The sequence below is a fragment of the Xenopus tropicalis genome, chromosome 2 (genome assembly GCF_000004195.4).
Source record: "Xenopus tropicalis strain Nigerian chromosome 2, UCB_Xtro_10.0, whole genome shotgun sequence".
NCBI classification, from domain to species: Eukaryota; Metazoa; Chordata; class Amphibia; order Anura; family Pipidae; genus Xenopus; species Xenopus tropicalis.
Window position 1 is genome coordinate 835,865 of NC_030678.2, and position 21,059 is coordinate 856,923.

General features: G+C 46.9%; 1 protein-coding gene across 1 annotated transcript; it reads right to left on the reverse strand.

The window, feature by feature from the left end:
* Nucleotides 1-1,813: 1,813 nt before the first annotated feature.
* Nucleotides 1,814-14,785, reverse strand: LOC100487379 (T-cell surface antigen CD2). The gene is made up of 5 exons (XM_018090360.2): nucleotides 14,537-14,785; nucleotides 8,900-9,205; nucleotides 8,137-8,379; nucleotides 4,060-4,185; nucleotides 1,814-3,929 (listed from the first exon to the last, which is right to left on the reverse strand). Exons 1-5 carry the CDS (start codon nucleotides 14,598-14,600, stop codon nucleotides 3,559-3,561), a joined length of 1,110 nt encoding a protein of 369 aa, XP_017945849.2. The 5' UTR covers nucleotides 14,601-14,785; the 3' UTR covers nucleotides 1,814-3,558.
* Between the last annotated feature and the right edge of the window lie 6,274 nt (nucleotides 14,786-21,059).

The following is a 21,059-nucleotide window of genomic DNA, read 5'->3' on the forward strand; positions in this document are numbered from 1 at the left end:
GGGGGGGGGAAAGTTGGTGCATCTTATACGACGAATACGCAAGTACCACAAGTCATCGCCGGAGGCTCCTTCTCTCTTGTGCGGCAGCGTCAGGCCTTTTTATAAGGTTGCGCCCGTGCGTATGATGTCACATGTCAGCGACGAGGCGCAACCTTATAGAAGTGCCTGTTGCAGCGGCATAAGAGAGAAGGAGCCTCCGGCGATGACTTGGTCTGTTGGGGGTACTTTCTATGGGGGCAATTGGGGGCACTGTGTGTGGGGGCTACTGTCTATGGGGGGCACTGTGTATGGGGGCAATTGCGGAACTGTGTATGGGGGCACTTTCTATTGGGGGCACTGTGTGTGGGGGCTACTGTCTATGGGGCAATTGGGGGCACTGTTTATGGGGGCAATTGGGGCACTTTGTATGGGGGCACTGTTTATGGGGGAAATTGGGGTACTGTGTATGGGGGGGCACTTTCTATTGGGGCACTGTGTGTGGGGGCTACTGTCTATGGGGCAATTGGGGCACTGTGTATGGGGGCACTTTTGTAATATTTGGGGGGATATTACCCCCCCGTGGACGTCCGTACCATGCATCCTCTTCCCCTTGCAGTGCCAATCGGCGCGCACTGACACTGCTGACATTGGCACCTCTACTCATGCAAAGCCCACAGCAGGATGGCAAGTACTTGATAATTAGTATATAATATAGTTCAGAATCTTTTTTTCTAGATTTTTCTCCTTTAAAATTGGGTGCGTCTTATATTCCGGAGCGTCTTATACAGCGAAAGATACGGTAATTGTTTCCCCCTAGCATTGCCTGTCTATCCTTTCCTTCCTCCCAACAACAGTTCAGCCATGTTTTTGTTCTAAGTAAAGTTTGTTCCACTACCAGCTGCTGTGAACCTCTTTTATAATACTGTGTCCAGAATACAACACCCAGTCCGAGCCCCGGAGAGCTGCACCCCCCATAGGGCTTGTTGAAGTTACTGCATACCCCTACTGAGGCCCAAAGGTGAAAGTGAATCTGACAGGGGGGCCAGACTGGGGGGTGGTTACTTTTCTGTACCAGGGCCCATGGTCTAGTAATTCAGCCACAGCAATGATCATTTTATGCAGTGATCCCCTAACCCAGGGGCCCCTGAGGTGTTTTAGGTGGATCTTTTTTGACTGTAAAACTGAGGCACATCCTCCCTTCCAACCCCTTCTTGTGTCATGAGCCCAAAGCCTTATTGGGGGCCCCTGAGATACAAACTAAGCAACCTGCAACCTTGAGGGGTTCCATCTACACTTCAGGACACAGCGCCCCCTTACTCTATCCCTTAGGGCCACAATCCTGCCCTCTTCCTTCCAGCTAAAGTCACTTTCCAATGGCCGAGAGGTCTCAGACTGAAGCTCAGTTTGGGGAAAATTAAATAATCCTTGGAGCCCAGTCTCTGTGTCAGTTGGGGTGGGGTCTGGGGTGGTCATTTATTGGAACCCCCAGATATTCTTGGATGTGTGGCTCAATATCTAATATAGGAATATTTTCATACTGTTTTAGCTTTGTTCTATGTTTAGGGGGGCACTAACCAAACATTGTATTGAACTTTAAAAGCCTGTAACCCATTACCCTAGTCATGGAACACACAAGCCAACTCTAAACATATCAATAGGGTGAAGGTTTTCAGACTTTTTGAGCTCAGTTCTCCCTTTTTATATTTTATGAATTGGTGGGAGTGACGTGATTGGTTGCAATGGAGCCATATAAAGAGGTGACGCTACGCGGGAAACATTTCGCTGAACAATTATAAAACATTGAAAAGAAAATATCTGTTGTTTTTTTTTTTTTAATTTCACTTCTATCGTCAATGTAACTGTTTATTAGTAGGACCTGAAATGACCTTCAAGCTTTCCAGTGTGACCTTGGGTGCCAATAAGATGCCCCATCATGCCATCCATGGCTCCCCAGATGTAGCTGAACTGCAGCCCTGAGCATCCAACCTGTTGGAGTTAGAGATTAATCCAAACCAAGATACAGTGTGACCCGGCAGAATGACCCTGAGTATTTCCAGGTCCAGAGCCAATGGTAGCCCCATAAAGGAAGTGGTGGCAGCCCCTTACTCGCAGCTCTGCCTGGGGATGTACCTAACGTTACCCCTTGGGTATGTACCTAACGTTACCCCTTGGGTATGTACCTAACGTTACCCCTTGGGTATGTACCTAACGTTACCCCTTGGGTATGTACCTAACGTTACCCCATGGGTATGTACCTAACGTTACCCCTTGGGTATGAACCTAACGTTACCCCATGGGTATGTACCTAGCGTTACCCCTTGGGTATGTACCTAGCGTTACCCCTTGGGTATGTACCTAGCGTTACCCCTTGGGTATGTACCTAACATTACCCCTTGGGTATGTACCTAGCGTTACCCCTTGGGTATGTACCTAGCGTTACCCCTTGGGTATGTACCTAGCGTTACCCCTTGGGTATGTACCTAACATTACCCCTTGGGTATGTACCTAACGTTACCCCTTGGGTATGTACCTAACGTTACCCCTTGAGGCACCTGATGCTTCTGGCTGCAGCTCCAGCTCCGGTATATTTTGTATTAGAGCTGAACTGGGTCCCATTGCATGGATATTCCTCTTTTGGTTTCTGTAGAACTTTCTCCTTCAGCTTCATAAGTTCCTCCATCTTATTAACCTCAACTAACCTCCCCAAGCCCCACCTCTTCATTCAACCTCACCATGTCCCCAATGATATCAGCTCCCAAGGCCATAATGTGTGGACCCCTTGCCTTCACAGTTAGGTTTATCTGCCCCCAGAGATTATTAACCTTTAGCCCCCTGATGTACTGTATGAATACCAAGTGCTGGGTACTTTAGTGGTTCTGTGCAAGTAGAACTATACATTCCTGCCAGTGTGTGTGGGTTTCCCAGTGTTAAGCACTGGATCAGTTCATGGAGTCCATCTCCAGCTCAGTGACTCTGTTGCCCTTGGGGACTGTTAGACCAACGCCATGTTGGTGTCTCCCCATCCTATGACCTATGTTGGCTGTTTATGACTGCAGTGAGTTTATAGCCAGTTTTATGCCTCATGAGTCCATAGTTTGACTCCTTCCCATTCCCATATACTTATAGCCAAGGTAGTCCCATCCTATTGACATGATTTTATAGCCATTTTGGCTTTATCACAACCCCATGAGTCCACAGCCATGTTGTCTCTTCCCTGCCCCAATGTTGGCTTCCCCTTGCACCATAAATCCATAACTCTGCATTCTCCTTCCTGTTCAATGAAGCCATAAATAGTACTAGCAAACATAAGCCAATAGCCAAGTTGACTCCTACCCATCCTTCATTTCTGCCTCATCAGCCTATAGCCATAATGTCTGCTCATTGTCACATGACTCTATATCCAGGTTGGCCCTTCCCTTTCCCATAAATCCATAATATTAGCACCTCCCTGTGATATTAAAAGCATCTCTGACTTCTCTCTGTCACGGCTCCACAGACTTTTTGCCTAGAAACAAAGATCCTGCCCAGCCCTTTTCTATAATGTATGTAGTGCATTGCACGTTGACCCTCTCATTTTGGCTATTGAGGCCTTCGGTTCTTTCGGGGAGGTTTGGATTTGTCACGAGGTTGTGGGTGGGGCGTTTGGTCACAAGGGTGGTTGGCAGGGATTGGAGGCCTTTGGGCCTGAGATGGAGTTTGGTGTTTCTGTTGCTGGGATGCTTGTTCTGGAAACTTGGATCCTCTTTGCTTGGAATGTGCTGGTCTCTTGGAGTGAGTCGGTGGGCAGTTCTGGGCTTGGGGCCCATGTGGTGGGATCTTTGGTCTCTGTTTGTGGTCTGGGATGTCCGCTGGAGGCTGGGCCGGGGTATCATGCTGGGTAGGAGGACTTGGAAGCTGACGTTGCTGAATATGAGGATGTCTGTCAAGGCAGATAGATCCTTCTTCCTCTCCTGCAAAAAGGAACAAAGTCGGTCTGAATGAAGAGTATCAGCCTTAAACCTACCCCCCTGGAATTACCCCCATCAGGCTAATATCACACTAGCCCCCACTGATATGGACTCATCACACCAACATTCTTACCATTTCTTGACTCTTGGTGGCAACATCTTCTTCTCACAAAGTAAATCAGGGTAATAATGAAGATCAAAAAGGTGACAGCGCCCCCCGCAATTGCAATCATGATATACAAATCCAGTCCTGGGGTATCTGCCAGAGAGAGTGTAACAGTCACATACCCTGTATATTGCCCCGCTTGCACATATCAGTAAGTACCGAGGGATCAGGAGATGGAAAACACCAGGCTTGGTCCTTTTGCCTCTTGTCCTGTAGGTCAGGTTGAAGCTACTAATCCCTGCCCTTTGGCTGAGTGGTGGGATATTGGCATCAGTACCAGCAGTACCAACAGTACCAGCAGTACCAGCAGTACCAACAGTACCAGCTTTACCAACAGTACCAGCAGTACCAACAGTACCAGCAGTACCAGCAGTACCAACAGTACCAGCAGTACCAGCAGTACCAACAGTACCAGCAGTACCAGCAGTACCAGTGGTACCAGCAGAACCAACAGTACCAGCTTTACCAGCTTTACCAGCAGTACCAGCTTTACCAGCAGTACCAACAGTACCAACAGTACCAGCTTTACCAGCAGTACCAGCTTTACCAGCAGTACCAGCTTTACCAGCAGTACCAGCAGTACCAACAGTACCAGCAGTACCAACAGTACCAGCAGTACCAGCAGTACCAGCAGTACCAGCTTTACCAGCAGTACCAACAGTACCAGCTTTACCAGCAGAACCAGCAGTACCAACAGTACCAGCAGTACCAGCAGTACCAACAGTACCAGCAGTACCAACAGTACCAGCAGTACCAGCAGTACCAGCAGTACCAACAGTACCAACAGTACCAGCAGTACCAGCAGTACCAGTGGTACCAGCAGAACCAACAGTACCAGCTTTACCAGCTTTACCAGCAGTACCAGCTTTACCAGCAGTACCAGCAGTACCAGCAGTACCAGCTTTACCAGCAGTACCAACAGTACCAGCAGTACCAGCAGTACCAGCTTTACCAGCAGTACCAGCAGTACCAAAAGTACCAGCAGTACCAACAGTACCAGCAGTACCAGCAGTACCAGCTTTACCAGCAGTACCAACAGTACCAGCTTTACCAGCAGAACCAGCAGTACCAACAGTACCAGCAGTACCAGCCATACCAACAGTACCAGCAGTACCAACAGTACCAGCAGTACCAGCAGTACCAGCAGTACCAGCTTTACCAACAGTACCAGCAGTACCAACAGTACCAGCAGTACCAACAGTACCAGCTTTACCAACAGTACCAGCTTTACCAGCAGTACCAGTGGTACCAGCAGAACCAACAGTACCAGCTTTACCAGCAGTACCAGCAGTACCAACAGTACCAGCTTTACTAGCAGTACCAGCAGTACCAACAGTACCAGCAGTACCAGCAGTACCAGCCATACCAACAGTACCAACAGTACCAGCAGTACCAGCCATACCAACAGTACCAACAGTACCAGCTTTACCAGCAGTACCAGCTTAACCAACAGTACCAACAGTACCAGCTTTACCAGCAGTAGCAGCAGTACCAACAGTACCAACAGTACCAGCCATACCAACAGTACCAGCAGTACCAACAGTACCAGCAGTACCAGCTTTACCAGCAGTACCAGCTTTACCAGCTTTACCAACAGTACCAGCTTTACCAGCAGTACCAACAGTACCAGCTTTACCAGCTTTACCAACAGTACCAGCTTTACCAGCAGTACCAGCAGTACCAGCAGTACCAGCAGTACCAGCTTTACCAACAGTACCAGCTTTACCAACAGTACCAGCAGTACCAACAGTACCAGCTTTACCAGCAGTACCAGCAGTACCAACAGTACCAGCAGTACCAACAGTACCAGCAGTACCAGCCATACCAACAGTACCAGCAGTACCAACAGTACCAGCAGTACCAACAGTACCAGCAGTACCAACAGTACCAGCTTTACCAGCAGTACCAGCAGTACCAACAGTACCAGCAGTACCAACAGTACCAGCAGTACCAGCCATACCAACAGTACCAGCAGTACCAACAGTACCAGCAGTACCAACAGTACCAGCTTTACCAACAGTACCAGCAGTACCAACAGTACCAGCAGTACCAACAGTACCAGCTTTACCAACAGTACCAGCAGTACCAACAGTACCAGCAGTACCAACAGTACCAGCAGTACCAGCCATACCAACAGTACCAGCAGTACCAACAGTACCAGCAGTACCAACAGTACCAGCTTTACCAACAGTACCAGCAGTACCAACAGTACCAGCAGTACCAACAGTACCAGCTTTACCAACAGTACCAGCAGTACCAACAGTACCAGCAGTACCAACAGTACCAGCTTTACCAACAGTACTGGCTAATGGGGGGGTTCAAGTGGAATACAATTGAGTGGAATGTGATAATTGTTGAAAATTCTTCAAGTTTTTCTGGTGTTCCAGCAACAAATGAGATGGCTACATTGCTCCTCCCCTCTGTTAGTTGGTTGGGTTTTACTTGACCTTGATTTAGTTCTGACAATGGCCCAGACTGGGGACCCACAAGATGTCTGTATTCCTTCTCTTTAGTTTCAAGAAAGCTTGGAAAGTCCAGTTGCTTTAGACTAAATTCTACCATATACTGTTTGTCCCTGATTGTGCCCCCCGGGTATTTATTGACTCTTTCTATGGGACCAAACCAATCACCTCTCCTGTGTGATAAATGGTTTTGGCTCACTGGGCAGAACATGAAGGCTGAGGGCCATTAATGTGGAAATCAGTGTTACATGGGTTCTGTGGGATCCAGTGATCCAGTGATCCAGGGATCCAATCATTCAGTCATTGGTCACCAAGTGCAACCAAACTGGGCTAAAATCTTCTGGTTTGGAGAACTGGCCAACCAAATGGATCTTTACATGTACTGGCCAAGGCTTCCAGATAGGTAGGGGCAGTGAAGGCCAATGTAGATAATAAAGAATAGAATGTTGGGCATTGGCTGGTTGGAACACTATGAGGTTCTACATAAACCAGTTCTGGTCTCCCAATCCCATACAATATTATATAATGAGGAGAAAACATACGGGGGCCAAACTACGGGAAGGGTGTGGCCACTAGATAAGCCTGAGTAGGTCCCACAGGGGGGAGGCAATATTCCCACCAAAAGAACTTGGGGACCAATCTGGTTCTTATGACAATCATTTAATCATCAGGTGCAAATACATCAGCACAGCCGCCATGTTTTCCCACAGTGCATCATTTCCCCAGAATTTCAATACCCGCTGCTAATTGGGGCACAATTTTGTAGCAGAAAATGTGGGCACAAGTGGCAAAAGGTTTGGGCAGGACATATTCACATGCTTACTTGCCCTTCAGCTGTTCTTTACCCCTGTATTGGGCTCCCATAGGCTGCTGTGCCTCAGTAGGGTATTAGGTGTGAGAAAACAGGCACAGCCACTTACTGTGTGGCACTTTAACACCTGCAGAACCTGTGGTTCTACCAACACATAACTGAATAAGTCCAATGGAACCACTCTGAATGGATCATACTTTCACCCCTCTGTGGGTTCTACCAACACATAACTGAATAAGTCCAATGGAACCACTCTGAATGGATCATACTTTCACCCCTCTGTGGGTTCTACCAACACATAACTGAATAAGTCCAATGGAACCACTCTGAATGGATCATACTTTCACCCCTCTGTGGGTTCTACCAACACATAACTGAATAAGTCCAATGGAACCACTCTGAATGGATCATACTTTCACCCCTCTGTGGGTTCTACCAACACATAACTGAATAAGTCCAATGGAACCACTCTGAATGGATCATACTTTCACCCCTCTGTGGGTTCTACCAACACATAACTGAATAAGTCCAATGGAACCACTCTGAATGGATCATACTTTCACCCCTCTGTGGGTTCTACCAACACATAACTGAATAAGTCCAATGGAACCCATTTCCAATGGGGAAATTTGGGGTTTTGCCCAATGTCACTTGTGTGTATATTAGTAAACGAGACTTATAGACTTTGCCTTCAAACCTTTTGCTTTAAGGTCTCTGGGAACCCCCAGAAGTACAGAGGCTCCTGGGATTGGAAGGGGGCAGAATTCTTACCTTTGGGGCACTCGATCTCCATTGATTGGTTGGCTCGGCTCAGGTGGTTCCAGACAAGGCAGCTGAGTTTCCCAGACTTCACTTTATCAGTTATTTCTAGGGTTCGGGTTCCGGATTTCTCAGTCACTTTGTCGTTCCATGAGAGTTTCATGTTGGTGGGAATGGGCCCCTCTGGTACCTGACAGCGCAGGGCTATTTGCCTCCCAGTGCAGGAATGGTTCAGTACCGGGCTTCTCACTCTCTCTGCAACATACACAGTGTTACACACAGTATTGGGGTACCCACGGTACCTTTAACATATTGGGCCCCCCAAAAAATCTTCAGGGTCGCGCACCCACAGGACCACAGCCCCCCCACACAAACGAGAGAGCGGGCAGCAAGTTTGAAATGGCTGGGAAGGGGGTACAACCATATATCCCACCCCGTGATCCAGACCCCCTTGTACCCAGGCCCCCCACAACCACTGGATCTGATGTATGGAAGTTACCCCACTGCTCAGCGGGGCCACAAGGCATCAATAAATCAATAAACTAATGATCAATAGACGGATTTTGTGCAATGGCACACTGGGTATTTTGTCCCCTGTAGGAAATTGTGCCCCCAGTGGCAACCAACTGCAGTGAGGTGCTGGAAGTATTAGTTCAACAGCAGCTGGAGGGCCACAAGTTGCCCAGAAACTGCCAATCAGGCATGCTGTGTAGGGAGGGGCAGATCTGCTTGTCCCATGATGCCCTGTCCTTTATGGATAGAAACTCACACTCACCAATCACAGTCACTGGGATGGAGCCAGTTTTCATGAGGTTTCCTTTCTGGTTGTGCACTTCCACCTTGTAGGTCTCATCTCCCACCGTGCCCATCCGCTTGAGGTACAGGGAGCCGTTGCTGAAGAGCTCACACTCACAGCCCGGTATCTGCTTATATGATGAGGAGTCCCTGAACCTTCCCATTGTGTTACCTTTCCCATCTTTCCAGGTCACCTGGTCTCTCTCAGCATTGGGATAGCCGGGGATACTGAGCAGAACTGGGTCATTCAGTGCCACATACACTCGGCCAGTGTCGGCCGCCCAACCTGTGGGGGAGAAGGAGGGGGAACAGTAGTAAATCCCCAGCACAGTATCAGACTGGGGGGGAAAGGGGAAAAAATGCTGCAACCTGCTTTACTGCTGGCTGCCAGCAGGGGGAACTCTTCCATGAGATATATGGCCTGTTCAGTACAGAGACACCAGAGTTGGACCCTGCCGGTCCCCCCTACCCCCCCGCTGCCCTTCCCTGCGTGCACATAAGGACAGGACATCGGCGGCTGGGGGAGCGCAGACAGGGATTGAGTCTGGGCCACTGGGGCCCACCGGGTTTGGGGGGTGTCCCAACGGCCAATCCGACTCTGCCACAGCTGCCAGGGTATTGAACAGAACCAAGAGTCCAGTGCCTGCTGGGGGGACGCCCAAGCCCAGAATGTGGGAGATATCCCTCCACATAGCAACCAGGTTTAAATGAGAAACTGGAATATGATTAGGAGAGGGGGTGAATAGAAAGATAAGTAGTAAATGGAGCCTCACAGAGCAATAGGTTTTGGCTGCCGGGGTCAGTGACCCCCATTTGAAAGCTGCTGAAGAGAAAGGCGAATTATCAAAAGGGATAAATAATGAAAAGCAATGAAAGAGTTACTGAGATGGTTCACTTCCCAAGCTGCCAACTATATAGTGAATAAAGTACCCCCTATTGTACAATATAAGGATATTATAAGTCCCTGAGGAGTTCCTTATAATATATAGTGAATAAAATACCCCCTGTTGTACAATATAAGGATATTATAAGTCCCCGAGGGGTTCCTTATAATATATAGTGAATAAAGTACCCCCGTTGTACAATATAAGGATATTATAAGTCCCCGAGGAGTTCCTTATAATATATAGTGAATAAAGTACCCCCTGTTGTACAATATAAGGATATTATAAGTCACTGAGGAGTTCCTTATAATATATAGTGAATAAAGTACCCCCTGTTGTACAATATAAGGATATTATAAGTCACTGAGGAGTTCCTTATAATATATAGTGAATAAAGTACCCCCTATTGTAACATATAGGGATATTATAAGCCCCCGAGGAGTTCCTTATAATATATAGTGAATAAAGTACCCCCTGTTGTACACTATAAGGATATTATAAGTCACTGAGGAGTTCCTTATAATATATAGTGAATAAAGTACCCCCTGTTGTACAATATAAGGGTATTATAAGTCACTGAGGAGTTCCTTATAATATATAGTGAATAAAGTGCCCCCTATTGTAACATATAGGGATATTATAAGCCCCCGAGGGGTTCCTTATAATATATAGTGAATAAAGTGCCCCCAATTGTAACATATAGGGATATTGTAAGCCCCCGAGGAGTTCCTTATAATATATAGTGAATAAAGTACCCCCTGTTGTAACATATAAGGATATTATAAGCCCCTGAGGAGTTCCTTATAATATATAGTGAATAAAGTACCCCCTATTGTACAATATAAGGATATTATAAGTCACAGAGGAGTTCCTTATAATATATAGTGAATAAAGTACCCCCTATTGTAACATATAGGGATATTATAAGCCCCCGAGGGGTTCCTTATAATATATAGTGAATAAAGTGCCCCCAATTGTAACATATAGGGATATTGTAAGCCCCCGAGGAGTTCCTTATAATATATAGTGAATAAAGTACCCCCTGTTGTAACATATAAGGATATTATAAGCCCCTGAGGAGTTCCTTATAATATATAGTGAATAAAGTACCCCCTATTGTACAATATAAGGATATTATAAGTCACAGAGGAGTTCCTTATAATATATAGTGAATAAATTACCCCCTATTGTACAATATAAGGATATTATAAGTCACTGAGGAGTTCCTTATAATATATAGTGAATAAAGTACCCCCTATTGTAACATATAGGGATATTATAAGCCCCCGAGGAGTTCCTTATAATATATAGTGAATAAAGTGCCCCCTATTGTAACATATAGGGATATTATAAGCCCCCGAGGAGTTCCTTATAATATATAGTGAATAAAGTACCCCCTATTGTAACATATAGGGATATTATAAGCCCCCGAGGAGTTCCTTATAATATATAGTGAATAAAGTGCCCCCAATTGTAACATATAGGGATATTATAAGCCCCCGAGGAGTTCCTTATAATATATAGTAAATAAAGTACCCCCTGTTGTAACATATAGGGATATTATAAGTCCCTGAGGAGTTCCTTATAATATATAGTGAATAAATTACCCCCTATTGTACAATATAAGGATATTATAAGTCACTGAGGAGTTCCTTATAATATATAGTGAATAAATTACCCCCTATTGTACAATATAAGGATATTATAAGTCACTGAGGAGTTCCTTATAATATATAGTGAATAAAGTACCCCCTGTTGTACAATATAAGGATATTATAAGTCCCCGAGGAGTTCCATGGCCGTATAAAGGGACGAGGCCGAAGGTGACTTCTAATATATCTTACAACAGGGGGTACATTATTTATTATAATATAAATTTCAGTGAGTCATGTGACAGAAATGACATCACTAAGCTGATTATAACTGATGACATCACTAAGCACTGATTATAAGGATTAGAATTTACAGGATATTCATGGCTCTGGGGTATTGTATTGCTATCCTGTATGGTCTGGCAGTGACAGGTGAAAATGGCTGCCAAAAAAAAACCCAACACCACGAGGTAAAACAAAAAGTGGCGGTAGCTGTGAAAAACCCCATTGATATCAATGTATTTTGCGAAATGTTGCTGTTTGGGGCCCCAATCTGCAGATTTAATGGAAAATGTGTTATACAGCGCATTATAGGCTTCTAGATGTCAGCCAATCACACGCGGGCAGCCCTGACAGGGAAAGGCAAGAATATGGGGAGCAGAGGGGCAAATGGAAGTGTGAGGGAAGGTAGGGTTAAACTGGCACAGGGGGAGCGGGGGAAATGGGCTTGTGGGTATGGGACCCCGGTACCCCAGTCTGACACTGGATAAGGTCCCTCTAAACCTATTGTCTATTCAGGGATTTTCAAAAAAGTTCTCTATAGGTCAGTTGTTAATTTACAAAAATCCAATCAGTCTAATTGTTAGGTAAACTGAATTTGCCCAACATGGGTGCCCAAGTATACGATTAATCAAGCGTCGGGCGTTGCCACCACTGCAACATGCGGATCTTTCTGTAACAGCTCGTGGGCCCCAGGGATGGGCCATTGGGCCGGCATATTGGGAATTGGGCAACGAGAACTTTGAAACCTGCTCCAAAAAGTTTCAGGCACATCGAGTCCCGTTATAAAATAATCCCAAAGCGGCACCGTTGTGTCTCTGCTGAGCGTTTGCCCAATTCCCTTTCCCAAGAGCTTATAGTCACTTTCTGAGGAAGCAGCTAATGGCCGTTGCTTATTTATAGCCCCCTGAGTGTGAGTGGAGGTGAGTGAGTGACTCGGGAGGAAGTTCACAAGTGCCACGATCTGATGTATTCACCCCGGGTCGTTTGTGGTTAATATACCTCTACTCAGTCTTCTTATATGTCTGGCATTGTGGTGCCATTATTGTCAGTACGGAGACTTTATAGCTATAGGACTATATTACTCCAAGGGGGTAATAAGGGATAGGGTAGTTGAATACATTGCAAATCACAATACTATGAGTTTGTGCCACATGGGTTTATGTATAATTGCCCCTTATGAGGAGGTGAGCAGAAACCTCAACTCTGGGATGGCAGTGGATGGGATCTACTTGGGCTTTGTATTTGATACAGTACCTCACAGAAAGTTAAGGAGGAATATTGGCCTAGAACATAATATTTGTAATTGGATAGGGAACTGGCTGAAGGGGTAGAGTACACAGAGTGGGGGGAAATGGAACGGGGGGGGGGAATGAATCAGCTTATGGCTGTAGTTACATAGAACTTTCTGATAAAGTTTACTTAGTTTTTACCTTTCCTTCTACTCTAATGCCCTGGAGGGGGGCATAGAAAGTAATGTCTTTATTTTTGCTGACAACACTAAATTGGGCAAAACTCTAAGTTCCATGCAGGGCGCGGCCGCTTGGCAGAGAGATGTGACTAAACTGGGCAGCAAACTGGGAAATGAGGTTCAATGTTGATAAGTGCAAAGTTCTGCCCTTGGGTAGAAATAATATAAATGTGAGTTATATACTGAATGGTAGTGTGTTGGGGGTATCCTTAATGGAGAAGGATCTGGGGGTTTTTGTTGATAACAAGTTGTCTAATTCCAGGCAGTGTCATTCTGTGGCTACTACAGCAAATAAAGTGCTGTCTTGTATAAACAGGGCATTGACTCAAGGGATGAGACATAATTTTGCCCCTTTATAGGTCCCTGGTAAGGCCTCACCTTGAGTATGGGGGGCAGTGACAGTGAGTATGGGGGGCAGTGACTGTGAGTATGGGGGGCAGTAACAGTGAGTATGGGGGGCAGTTACAGTGAGTATGGGGGGGGGCAGTGACTGTGAGTATGGGGGGGGCAGTAACAGTGAGTATGGGGGGGGGCAGTAACAGTGAGTATGGGGGGCAGTAACAGTGAGTATGGGGGGCAGTTACAGTGAGTATGGGGGGCAGTTACAGTGAGTATGGGGGCAGTAACAGTGAGTATGGGGGGCAGTAACAGTGAGTATGGGGGGCAGTAACAGTGAGTATGGGGGGCAGTAACAGTGAGTATGGGGGGCAGTTTTGGGCTCCAGTCCTTAAGAAGGATATTAATGAGCTGGAGAGAGTGCAGAGACTGCAACTAAACTGGTTAAGGGGATGGAAGGGTTAAACTATGAGGTGAGACTGTCAGGGTTGGGGTTGTTTTCTCTGGAAAAGAGGCGCTTGCGAGGGGACATGATTACTCTGTACAAGTACATTAGGGGGATTATAGGCAGATGGGGGGGTTCTTTTTTCCCATAAAAACAATCAACTCACCAGAGGCCCCCCCTTTAGATTAGAGGAATGGAGCCTCCATTTGAAGCAACAGTGAGTGAGGTGTTGGGGGGGCAGATTCTATTAATGGTTTCTTGTAGAAACATAATACCCAAGGCTACTGTATAGGATAGGGTATGTGTGTGTATTATATAAATATCTACAGAAAGAAGAGCTTACAGTCAAAAAACCTAATGTGCAGATACACGGCTGGGCTGAACTCGTACTGACTGTATTCCCCCCCCATACTGACTGTATTCCCCCCATACTGACTGTTATACCCCCACACTCTCTCCTGCTAGTAGCACATCCCATATAACTGTCTAGTTACTATTTATTCACTCTGAACCAAGACAAGGTGTTTCCTTCCTTGTGGTCTCGGTTCCCCACAGTATGGACCCCAGGGAGGGGGAGACAGCTGTGTGTATCTCGCTTGGTGCCACTTACCTGAGTCCATTAGAATCCAGAATCCCATGCAGAGATACAATATTCGTGCTCTTTGTGGGTTCATCTGGCTGTGAGGGACAAGTTGCTGGGAGGCTGTGGGAGAAGGAGCTGTCACGGTTGGTTAGAGGCAGAATGACCTGGGGTAGGAAGGATGTCGCTGTTAGACGAGAGTCAGAGAGTAGAGGAGGAAAGAGGAGGGGGAAGCACTCAGCAAATTCTCATTCCTTTCTGCACCTCTTGGTTTGCCCCTTGGTGCCTGTGAGATCTCAGTGGGGCTCAGGAGCATGATGGGAACGAGCCCTGGTGCGGTGGGTCGGCAAATGGCACAGATACATGTCTGTCTTGTGCCCAAATTGTACAGAAAAATATCAAGGAAAAGCAGAGCAACTGCTCCGAGGGTCAATGTGAAGGCAAAAGATCTGACCTTTTTAGTTCAAAGAGACCAGTTTAAGCCACACAGGTGAGAATCTTTGGGGAAAGTGGTGTTTTAGGCCAGTTTGGACCTTTTTAAAGTCAAGTCATGAGTATTTATATTAAAGTTTCCCCAACCTGCTTTATAGGAGCTCCACCAACTCTACCAACTCCTCCAGCTCCACCAGCTCCACCAACTCCACCAACTCCACCAACTCCACCAGCTCCACCAGCTCCACCAACTCCACCAGCTCCACCAACTCCACCAGCTCCACCAGCTCCACCAGCTTCACCAGCTTCACCAACTGCACCAGCTCCACCAACTCCACCAGCTCCACCAACTCCACCAGCTCCACCAACTCTACCAGCTCCACCAGCTCCACCAGCTCCACCAGCTCCACCAACTCCACCAACTCTACCAGCTCCACCAACTCCACCAACTGCACCAGCTCCACCAGCTCCACCAACTCCACTTACTCCCACCAACTCCACCAGCTCCACCAACTCCACCAACTGCACCAGCTCCACCAACTCCACCAACTCCACTTACTCCCACCAACTCCACCAACTCCACCAGCTCCACCAACTCCACTCTCCATAGAGATTCTTCTTCTCTGAAACCAGTCAGTGTTTGGAAGATCATTTAAGAGTTCAAAACCCATAACCCAAATTTACTTCTTTCCCCCTGGGGGTCATAATAGTGTTAATCTGAGTTCAAGTCAGGCTGCTCTCCTTATGTTTGTGCCCCTAATGTCCTCAGGTTTGGTACCAAGGCTTCTTATAAAGGGCAACTGCCAATGACTAAGCGCCATCTTGGCACGAAACGCGGCAGGGTGTAGACTGAGGGGTTGGTTTATATTTTAATGAAGTCATAATAAAGATTTGTTGTGTTTTTAAACTTTGAAGTGCAAAGTTATTTTTGCACCCGATTGAATAATTTTTTGAATAATTGGGGAACTCTTGTGGCAGAATATTAAGTACCACTTTATCAGAACACATATACACCGGGGGTAAGTGCAACAAAATCCCAGGTCACTAAGGGCTCACAGCACCATTGCCCCCGAGAGGAAATTAAGTCTCCCCAGGGGGTAGGGTGGTTCTCATTAGGTTCCTAACCCACACATATTATTCACTATGGAGGCTGGCAGGGATACACGTGAGTGCCGATGTCTCTCCAAGGAGATCTGGGTTATTGAGGGCAGGAAGGTGGCACCAAGAGAGGTACAAGGGCACCCCTCGAGCCTTAAGGAAAGGAGAAGAGTTTAAGGCTCAGTGAAGTGAATTTCATACCTGGGCACAAGGGGTAACTACTCAGGGTCTCCTACCTCTTGGAATGAGCCCCCTCCATCTCTTTGACTGCACCTTGTGCCCCAATATCCTAATGCCATTTCCAAAGCCCTTGGTGGAACTGTCCCTGTGGCTGCACCCCTTCTTTTATGGCTTCTGTGCAAGGGACTGAGCCCCCTGCCTAATCCATAAAGCCCCCCCAGTATAGCAGTGCTGTCATTAGCAAGTTGTTATAATAAGGAATAGGACAGGGTGAAATGGCTGTAGTTCTGCTGGGCCCCATTGTGTTGCGGTGCCCCATTGTGTTGGCCCCATTGTGTTGGGGTGCCCAATTGTGTTAGCCCCATTGTGTTGGGGTGCGCCATTGTGTTGGCCCCATTGTGTTGGGGTGCGCCATTGTGTTGGCCCCATTGTGTTGGGGTGTGCCATTGTGTTGGCCCCATTGTGTTGGGGTGCGCCATTGTGTTGGCCCCATTGTGTTGGGGTGCGCCATTGTGTTGGCCCCATTGTGTTGGGGTGCGCCATTGTGTTGGCCCCATTGTGTTGGGGTGCCCCATTGTGTTGGCCCCATTGTGTTGGGGTGCGCCATTGTGGTGGCCCCATTGTGTTGGGGTGCCCCATTGTGTTGGCCCCATTATGTTGGGGTGCGCCATTGTGTTGGCCCCAATGTGTTGGGGTGCGCCATTGTGTTGTGGTGCCCCATTGTGTTGGCCCCATTGTGTTGGGGTGCGCCATTGTGTTGGCCCCAATGTGTTGGGGTGCCCCATTGTGTTGGCCCCATTGTGTTGGGGTGCGCCATTGTGTTGGCCCCATTGTGTTGGCCTTATTGTGTTGGGGTGCGCCATTGTGTTGGGGTGCGCCATTGTGTTGGGGTGCACCATTGTGTTGGCCCCATTGTGTTGGAGTGCACCATTGTGTTGGCCCCATTGTGTTGGGGTGCCCCATTGTGTTGGCCCCATTGTGTTGGGGTGCCCCATGCCTCTCTTTCCTGGGCTGCCTTTGCTTAGTGATTTAGGGCTAAGGGGTAATTACCTGCCCATATATACCCCCATCTCTCTCTACAACTACATATAGGTGAATTATTACCCCGGGTGCCCTTTCAACTGCTACATCTGCTGTATGGTAGGTATCCCCCTGATTGGCTGCCAGGCACATCCACTCCTCCTGTCCCACTGCCTTAACAGACCATGGCCAACAGTTTCTCACAATACCCCCCCGGCATTTTTCTATAAAGGTAAAGTTCCCCTTTAAAGGAGAAGAAAGGAAGAGAAGAACAAAATTCTACTTCTCCTTATTCTTTAAAGGGGAACTTTACCTTTACAGAACAATGGTCACTGGGGATTATAATGATGTAGCAGCGCTTGTGAGCGTAAAGCTTCAGGGGCCCGGGGTACCTCTGTGGGAGCACCAAGCGCCATTTCCATCTTCCTTCTGGATCCTCCCTACACTCCGGGCCGGGGGCACAAACCCAGTAGAGGGAAAATCAGAACTTCAGAACCTAAAAGGAAAAAAACAAGGGCCGATACACTGGCCCGGGGGCCGCAGAGAAAAACAAAGAAGCAGAAGATTGATCCATGCTGCTCCTACTGAAGTGCCCCATTCTGGGGCAGTTTCCTGCTAAGAGGGGCAATGGCCCAGGGGAATCAGGTAAGTGATCACAATCACAGGGGGTGAGTAGAATTTAACACCTCCAGAGGGAAGTCAGCACAGGGGCAGGCTGGGAGTTGCTGGGAGTTGCTGGGATCATAGAACTCAGTGAATTCGCCCCCCCCCCCACACACTTTTAGCCTCAGAGCAGCAGTCGAACCCTTGGGCCTCAGGATTCTCTACTCCCTGCAGCCCACGAGCAGGTTATGTGTAACCACTATTAACCCAGTGGTTAGTTAGTTCCCTAATTTAACCCCCCGGCTGAAGTCATACTACCCCTATACATTAACCCATTTAGTGCCTGCCGTACTCCAAACTCAAACTGAACTGTCTTGCTCCTGGCTGGTTGCTAGGGTCAGTGATCTTAACAACCAGATAGTTACCATTCCAAACTGTCGGGAAGACGCATCCATTGCACAAAAAGTTACTCCAAAGGATAATTTGCCCTTGAAACTATGTGCCCCACCTGCAGCCAAGGGATGTAGCGACCGGCAGAGGTTTCTATAGAGCGGTGGGGAATTTATTTAGCAGAAAAGGGCTTCACTGCAGTACCAGCTACAAAATGTAGGGGGTGCAGAGAGTTGGGGTATCTAGGGGCCCCAGCATGACCATTTTTAAAGTAGAGGGACCTGTAGTTGGTGTTGGACTTTAAGATGCCACATCTGCAGTACCCACATCTGTCTTTAGGGGGCAAAAAGCAACTGCAGGAGAGATGGAAATACCCTAAACCCTCCCATGCAGAATCTACTGCCCCAGCAGGGTTGCCCTAAGCTCCCATACAATCCCTACCCCTGGGGAGAACCCATATTACTCTTATTTCTATAGCCCCTTAACCTCACACATCACTGGGCAGAGTTGGGAGGCACAGAGACAGGAAAGGGGTGCACAGCGGCCCAACTACCTCACTAGCCCCTTGTGTATCAGGGATTGCGGCTTTGTACTGCTGCCAACAATGTGCCAACCCCAGGGAACCAGGCCCTGCCTTGGAATGGAGTCAGTGCCCCTTTCATTGAAATGAAACAGGAAAGAGAAATCATTTAGTCATTTAGAAACTGCAAAAATGCTTTAATTCCATGTATAATACCCCAGAACCCACAGCAGGATAAATACAGTGCCAATTCCATGTATAATACCCCAGAACCCACAGCAGGATAAATACAGTGCCAATTCCATGTATAATACCCCAGAACCCACAGCAGGATAAATACAGTGCCAATTCCATGTATAATACCCCAGAACCCACAGCGGGATAAATACAGTGCCAATTCCATGTATAATACCCCAGAACCCACAGCAGGATAAATACAGTGCCAATTCCATGTATAATACCCCAGAACCCACAGCAGGATAAATACAGTGCCAATTCCATGTATAATACCCCAGAACCCACAGCAGATAAATACAGTGCCAATTCCATGTATAATACCCCAGAACCCACAGCAGGATAAATACAGTGCCAATTCCATGTATAATACCCCAGAACCCACAGCAGATAAATACAGTGCCAATTCCATGTATAATACCCCAGAACCCACAGCAGGATAAATACAGTGCCAATTCCATGTATAATACCCCAGAACCCACAGCGGATAAATACAGTGCCAATTCCATGTATAATACCCCAGAACCCACAGCAGATAAATACAGTGCCAATTCCATGTATAATACCCCAGAACCCACAGCGGATAAATACAGTGCCAATTCCATGTATAATACCCCAGAACCCACAGCAGATAAATACAGTGCCAATTCCATGTATAATACCCCAGAACCCACAGCAGATAAATACAGCTGCAATTCCATGTATAATACCCCAGAACCACAGCAGGATAAATACAGTGCCAATTCCATGTATAATACCCCAGAACCCACAGCAGGGATAAATACAGTGCAATTCCATGTATAATACCCCAGAAACCCACAGCAGATAAATACAAGTGCCAATTCCATGTATAATACCCCAGAACCCACAGCAGATAAATTACAGTGCCAATTCCATGTATTAATACCCCAGAACCCACAGCAGGATAAATACAGTGCCAATTCCATGTATAATACCCCAGAAACCCACAGCAGATTAAATACGTGCCAATTCCATGTATAATACCCCAGAACCCACAGCGGATAAATACAGCTGCCAATTCCATGTATAATACCCCAGAACCCAGCAAAACAGTGCCATTCCATGTATACCCAGACCTAGCAGGATACAGTGCCAATTCCATGTATAATACCCCAGAACCCACAGCAGGATAAATACAGTGCCAATTCCATGGTATAATACCCCAGAACCCACAGCGGGGATAAATACAGTGCCAATTCCATGTATAATACCCCAGACCCACAGCAGATAAATACAGTGCCCAATTCCATGTATAATACCCCAGAACCCACAGCAGGATAAATACAGTGCCAATTCCATGTATAATACCCCAGAACCCACAGGCAGATAAATACAGTGCCAATTCCATGTATAATACCCCAGAACCCACAGCAGGATAAATACAGTGCCAATTCCATGTATAATACCCCAGAACCCACAGCAGATATAATACAGTGCCAATTCCATGTATAATACCCCAGAACCCACAGCAGGATAAATACAGTGCCAATTCCATGTATAATACCCCAGAACCCACAGCAGATAAAATACAGTGCCAATTCCATGTATAATACCCCAGAACCCACAGCAGGATAAATACAGTGCCAATTCCATGTATAATACCCCAGAACCCACAGCGGGATAATACAGTGCCAATTCCATGTATAATACCCCAGAACCCACAGCAGGATAAATACAGTGCCAATTCCATGTATAATACCCCAGAACCCACAGCGGGATAAATACAGTGCCAATTCCATGTATAATACCCCAGAACCCACAGCAGATAAATACAGTGCCAATTCCATGTATAATACCCCAGAACCCACAGCGGGATAAATACAGTGCCAATTCCATGTATAATACCCCAGAACCCACAGCAGATAAATACAGTGCCAATTCCATGTATAATACCCCAGAACCCACAGCAGGATAAATACAGTGCCCAATTCCATGTATAATACCCCAGAACCCACAGCGGGATAAATACAGTGCCAATTCCATGTATAATACCCCAGAACCCACAGCAGGATAAATACAGTGCCAATTCCATGTATAATACCCCAGAACCCACAG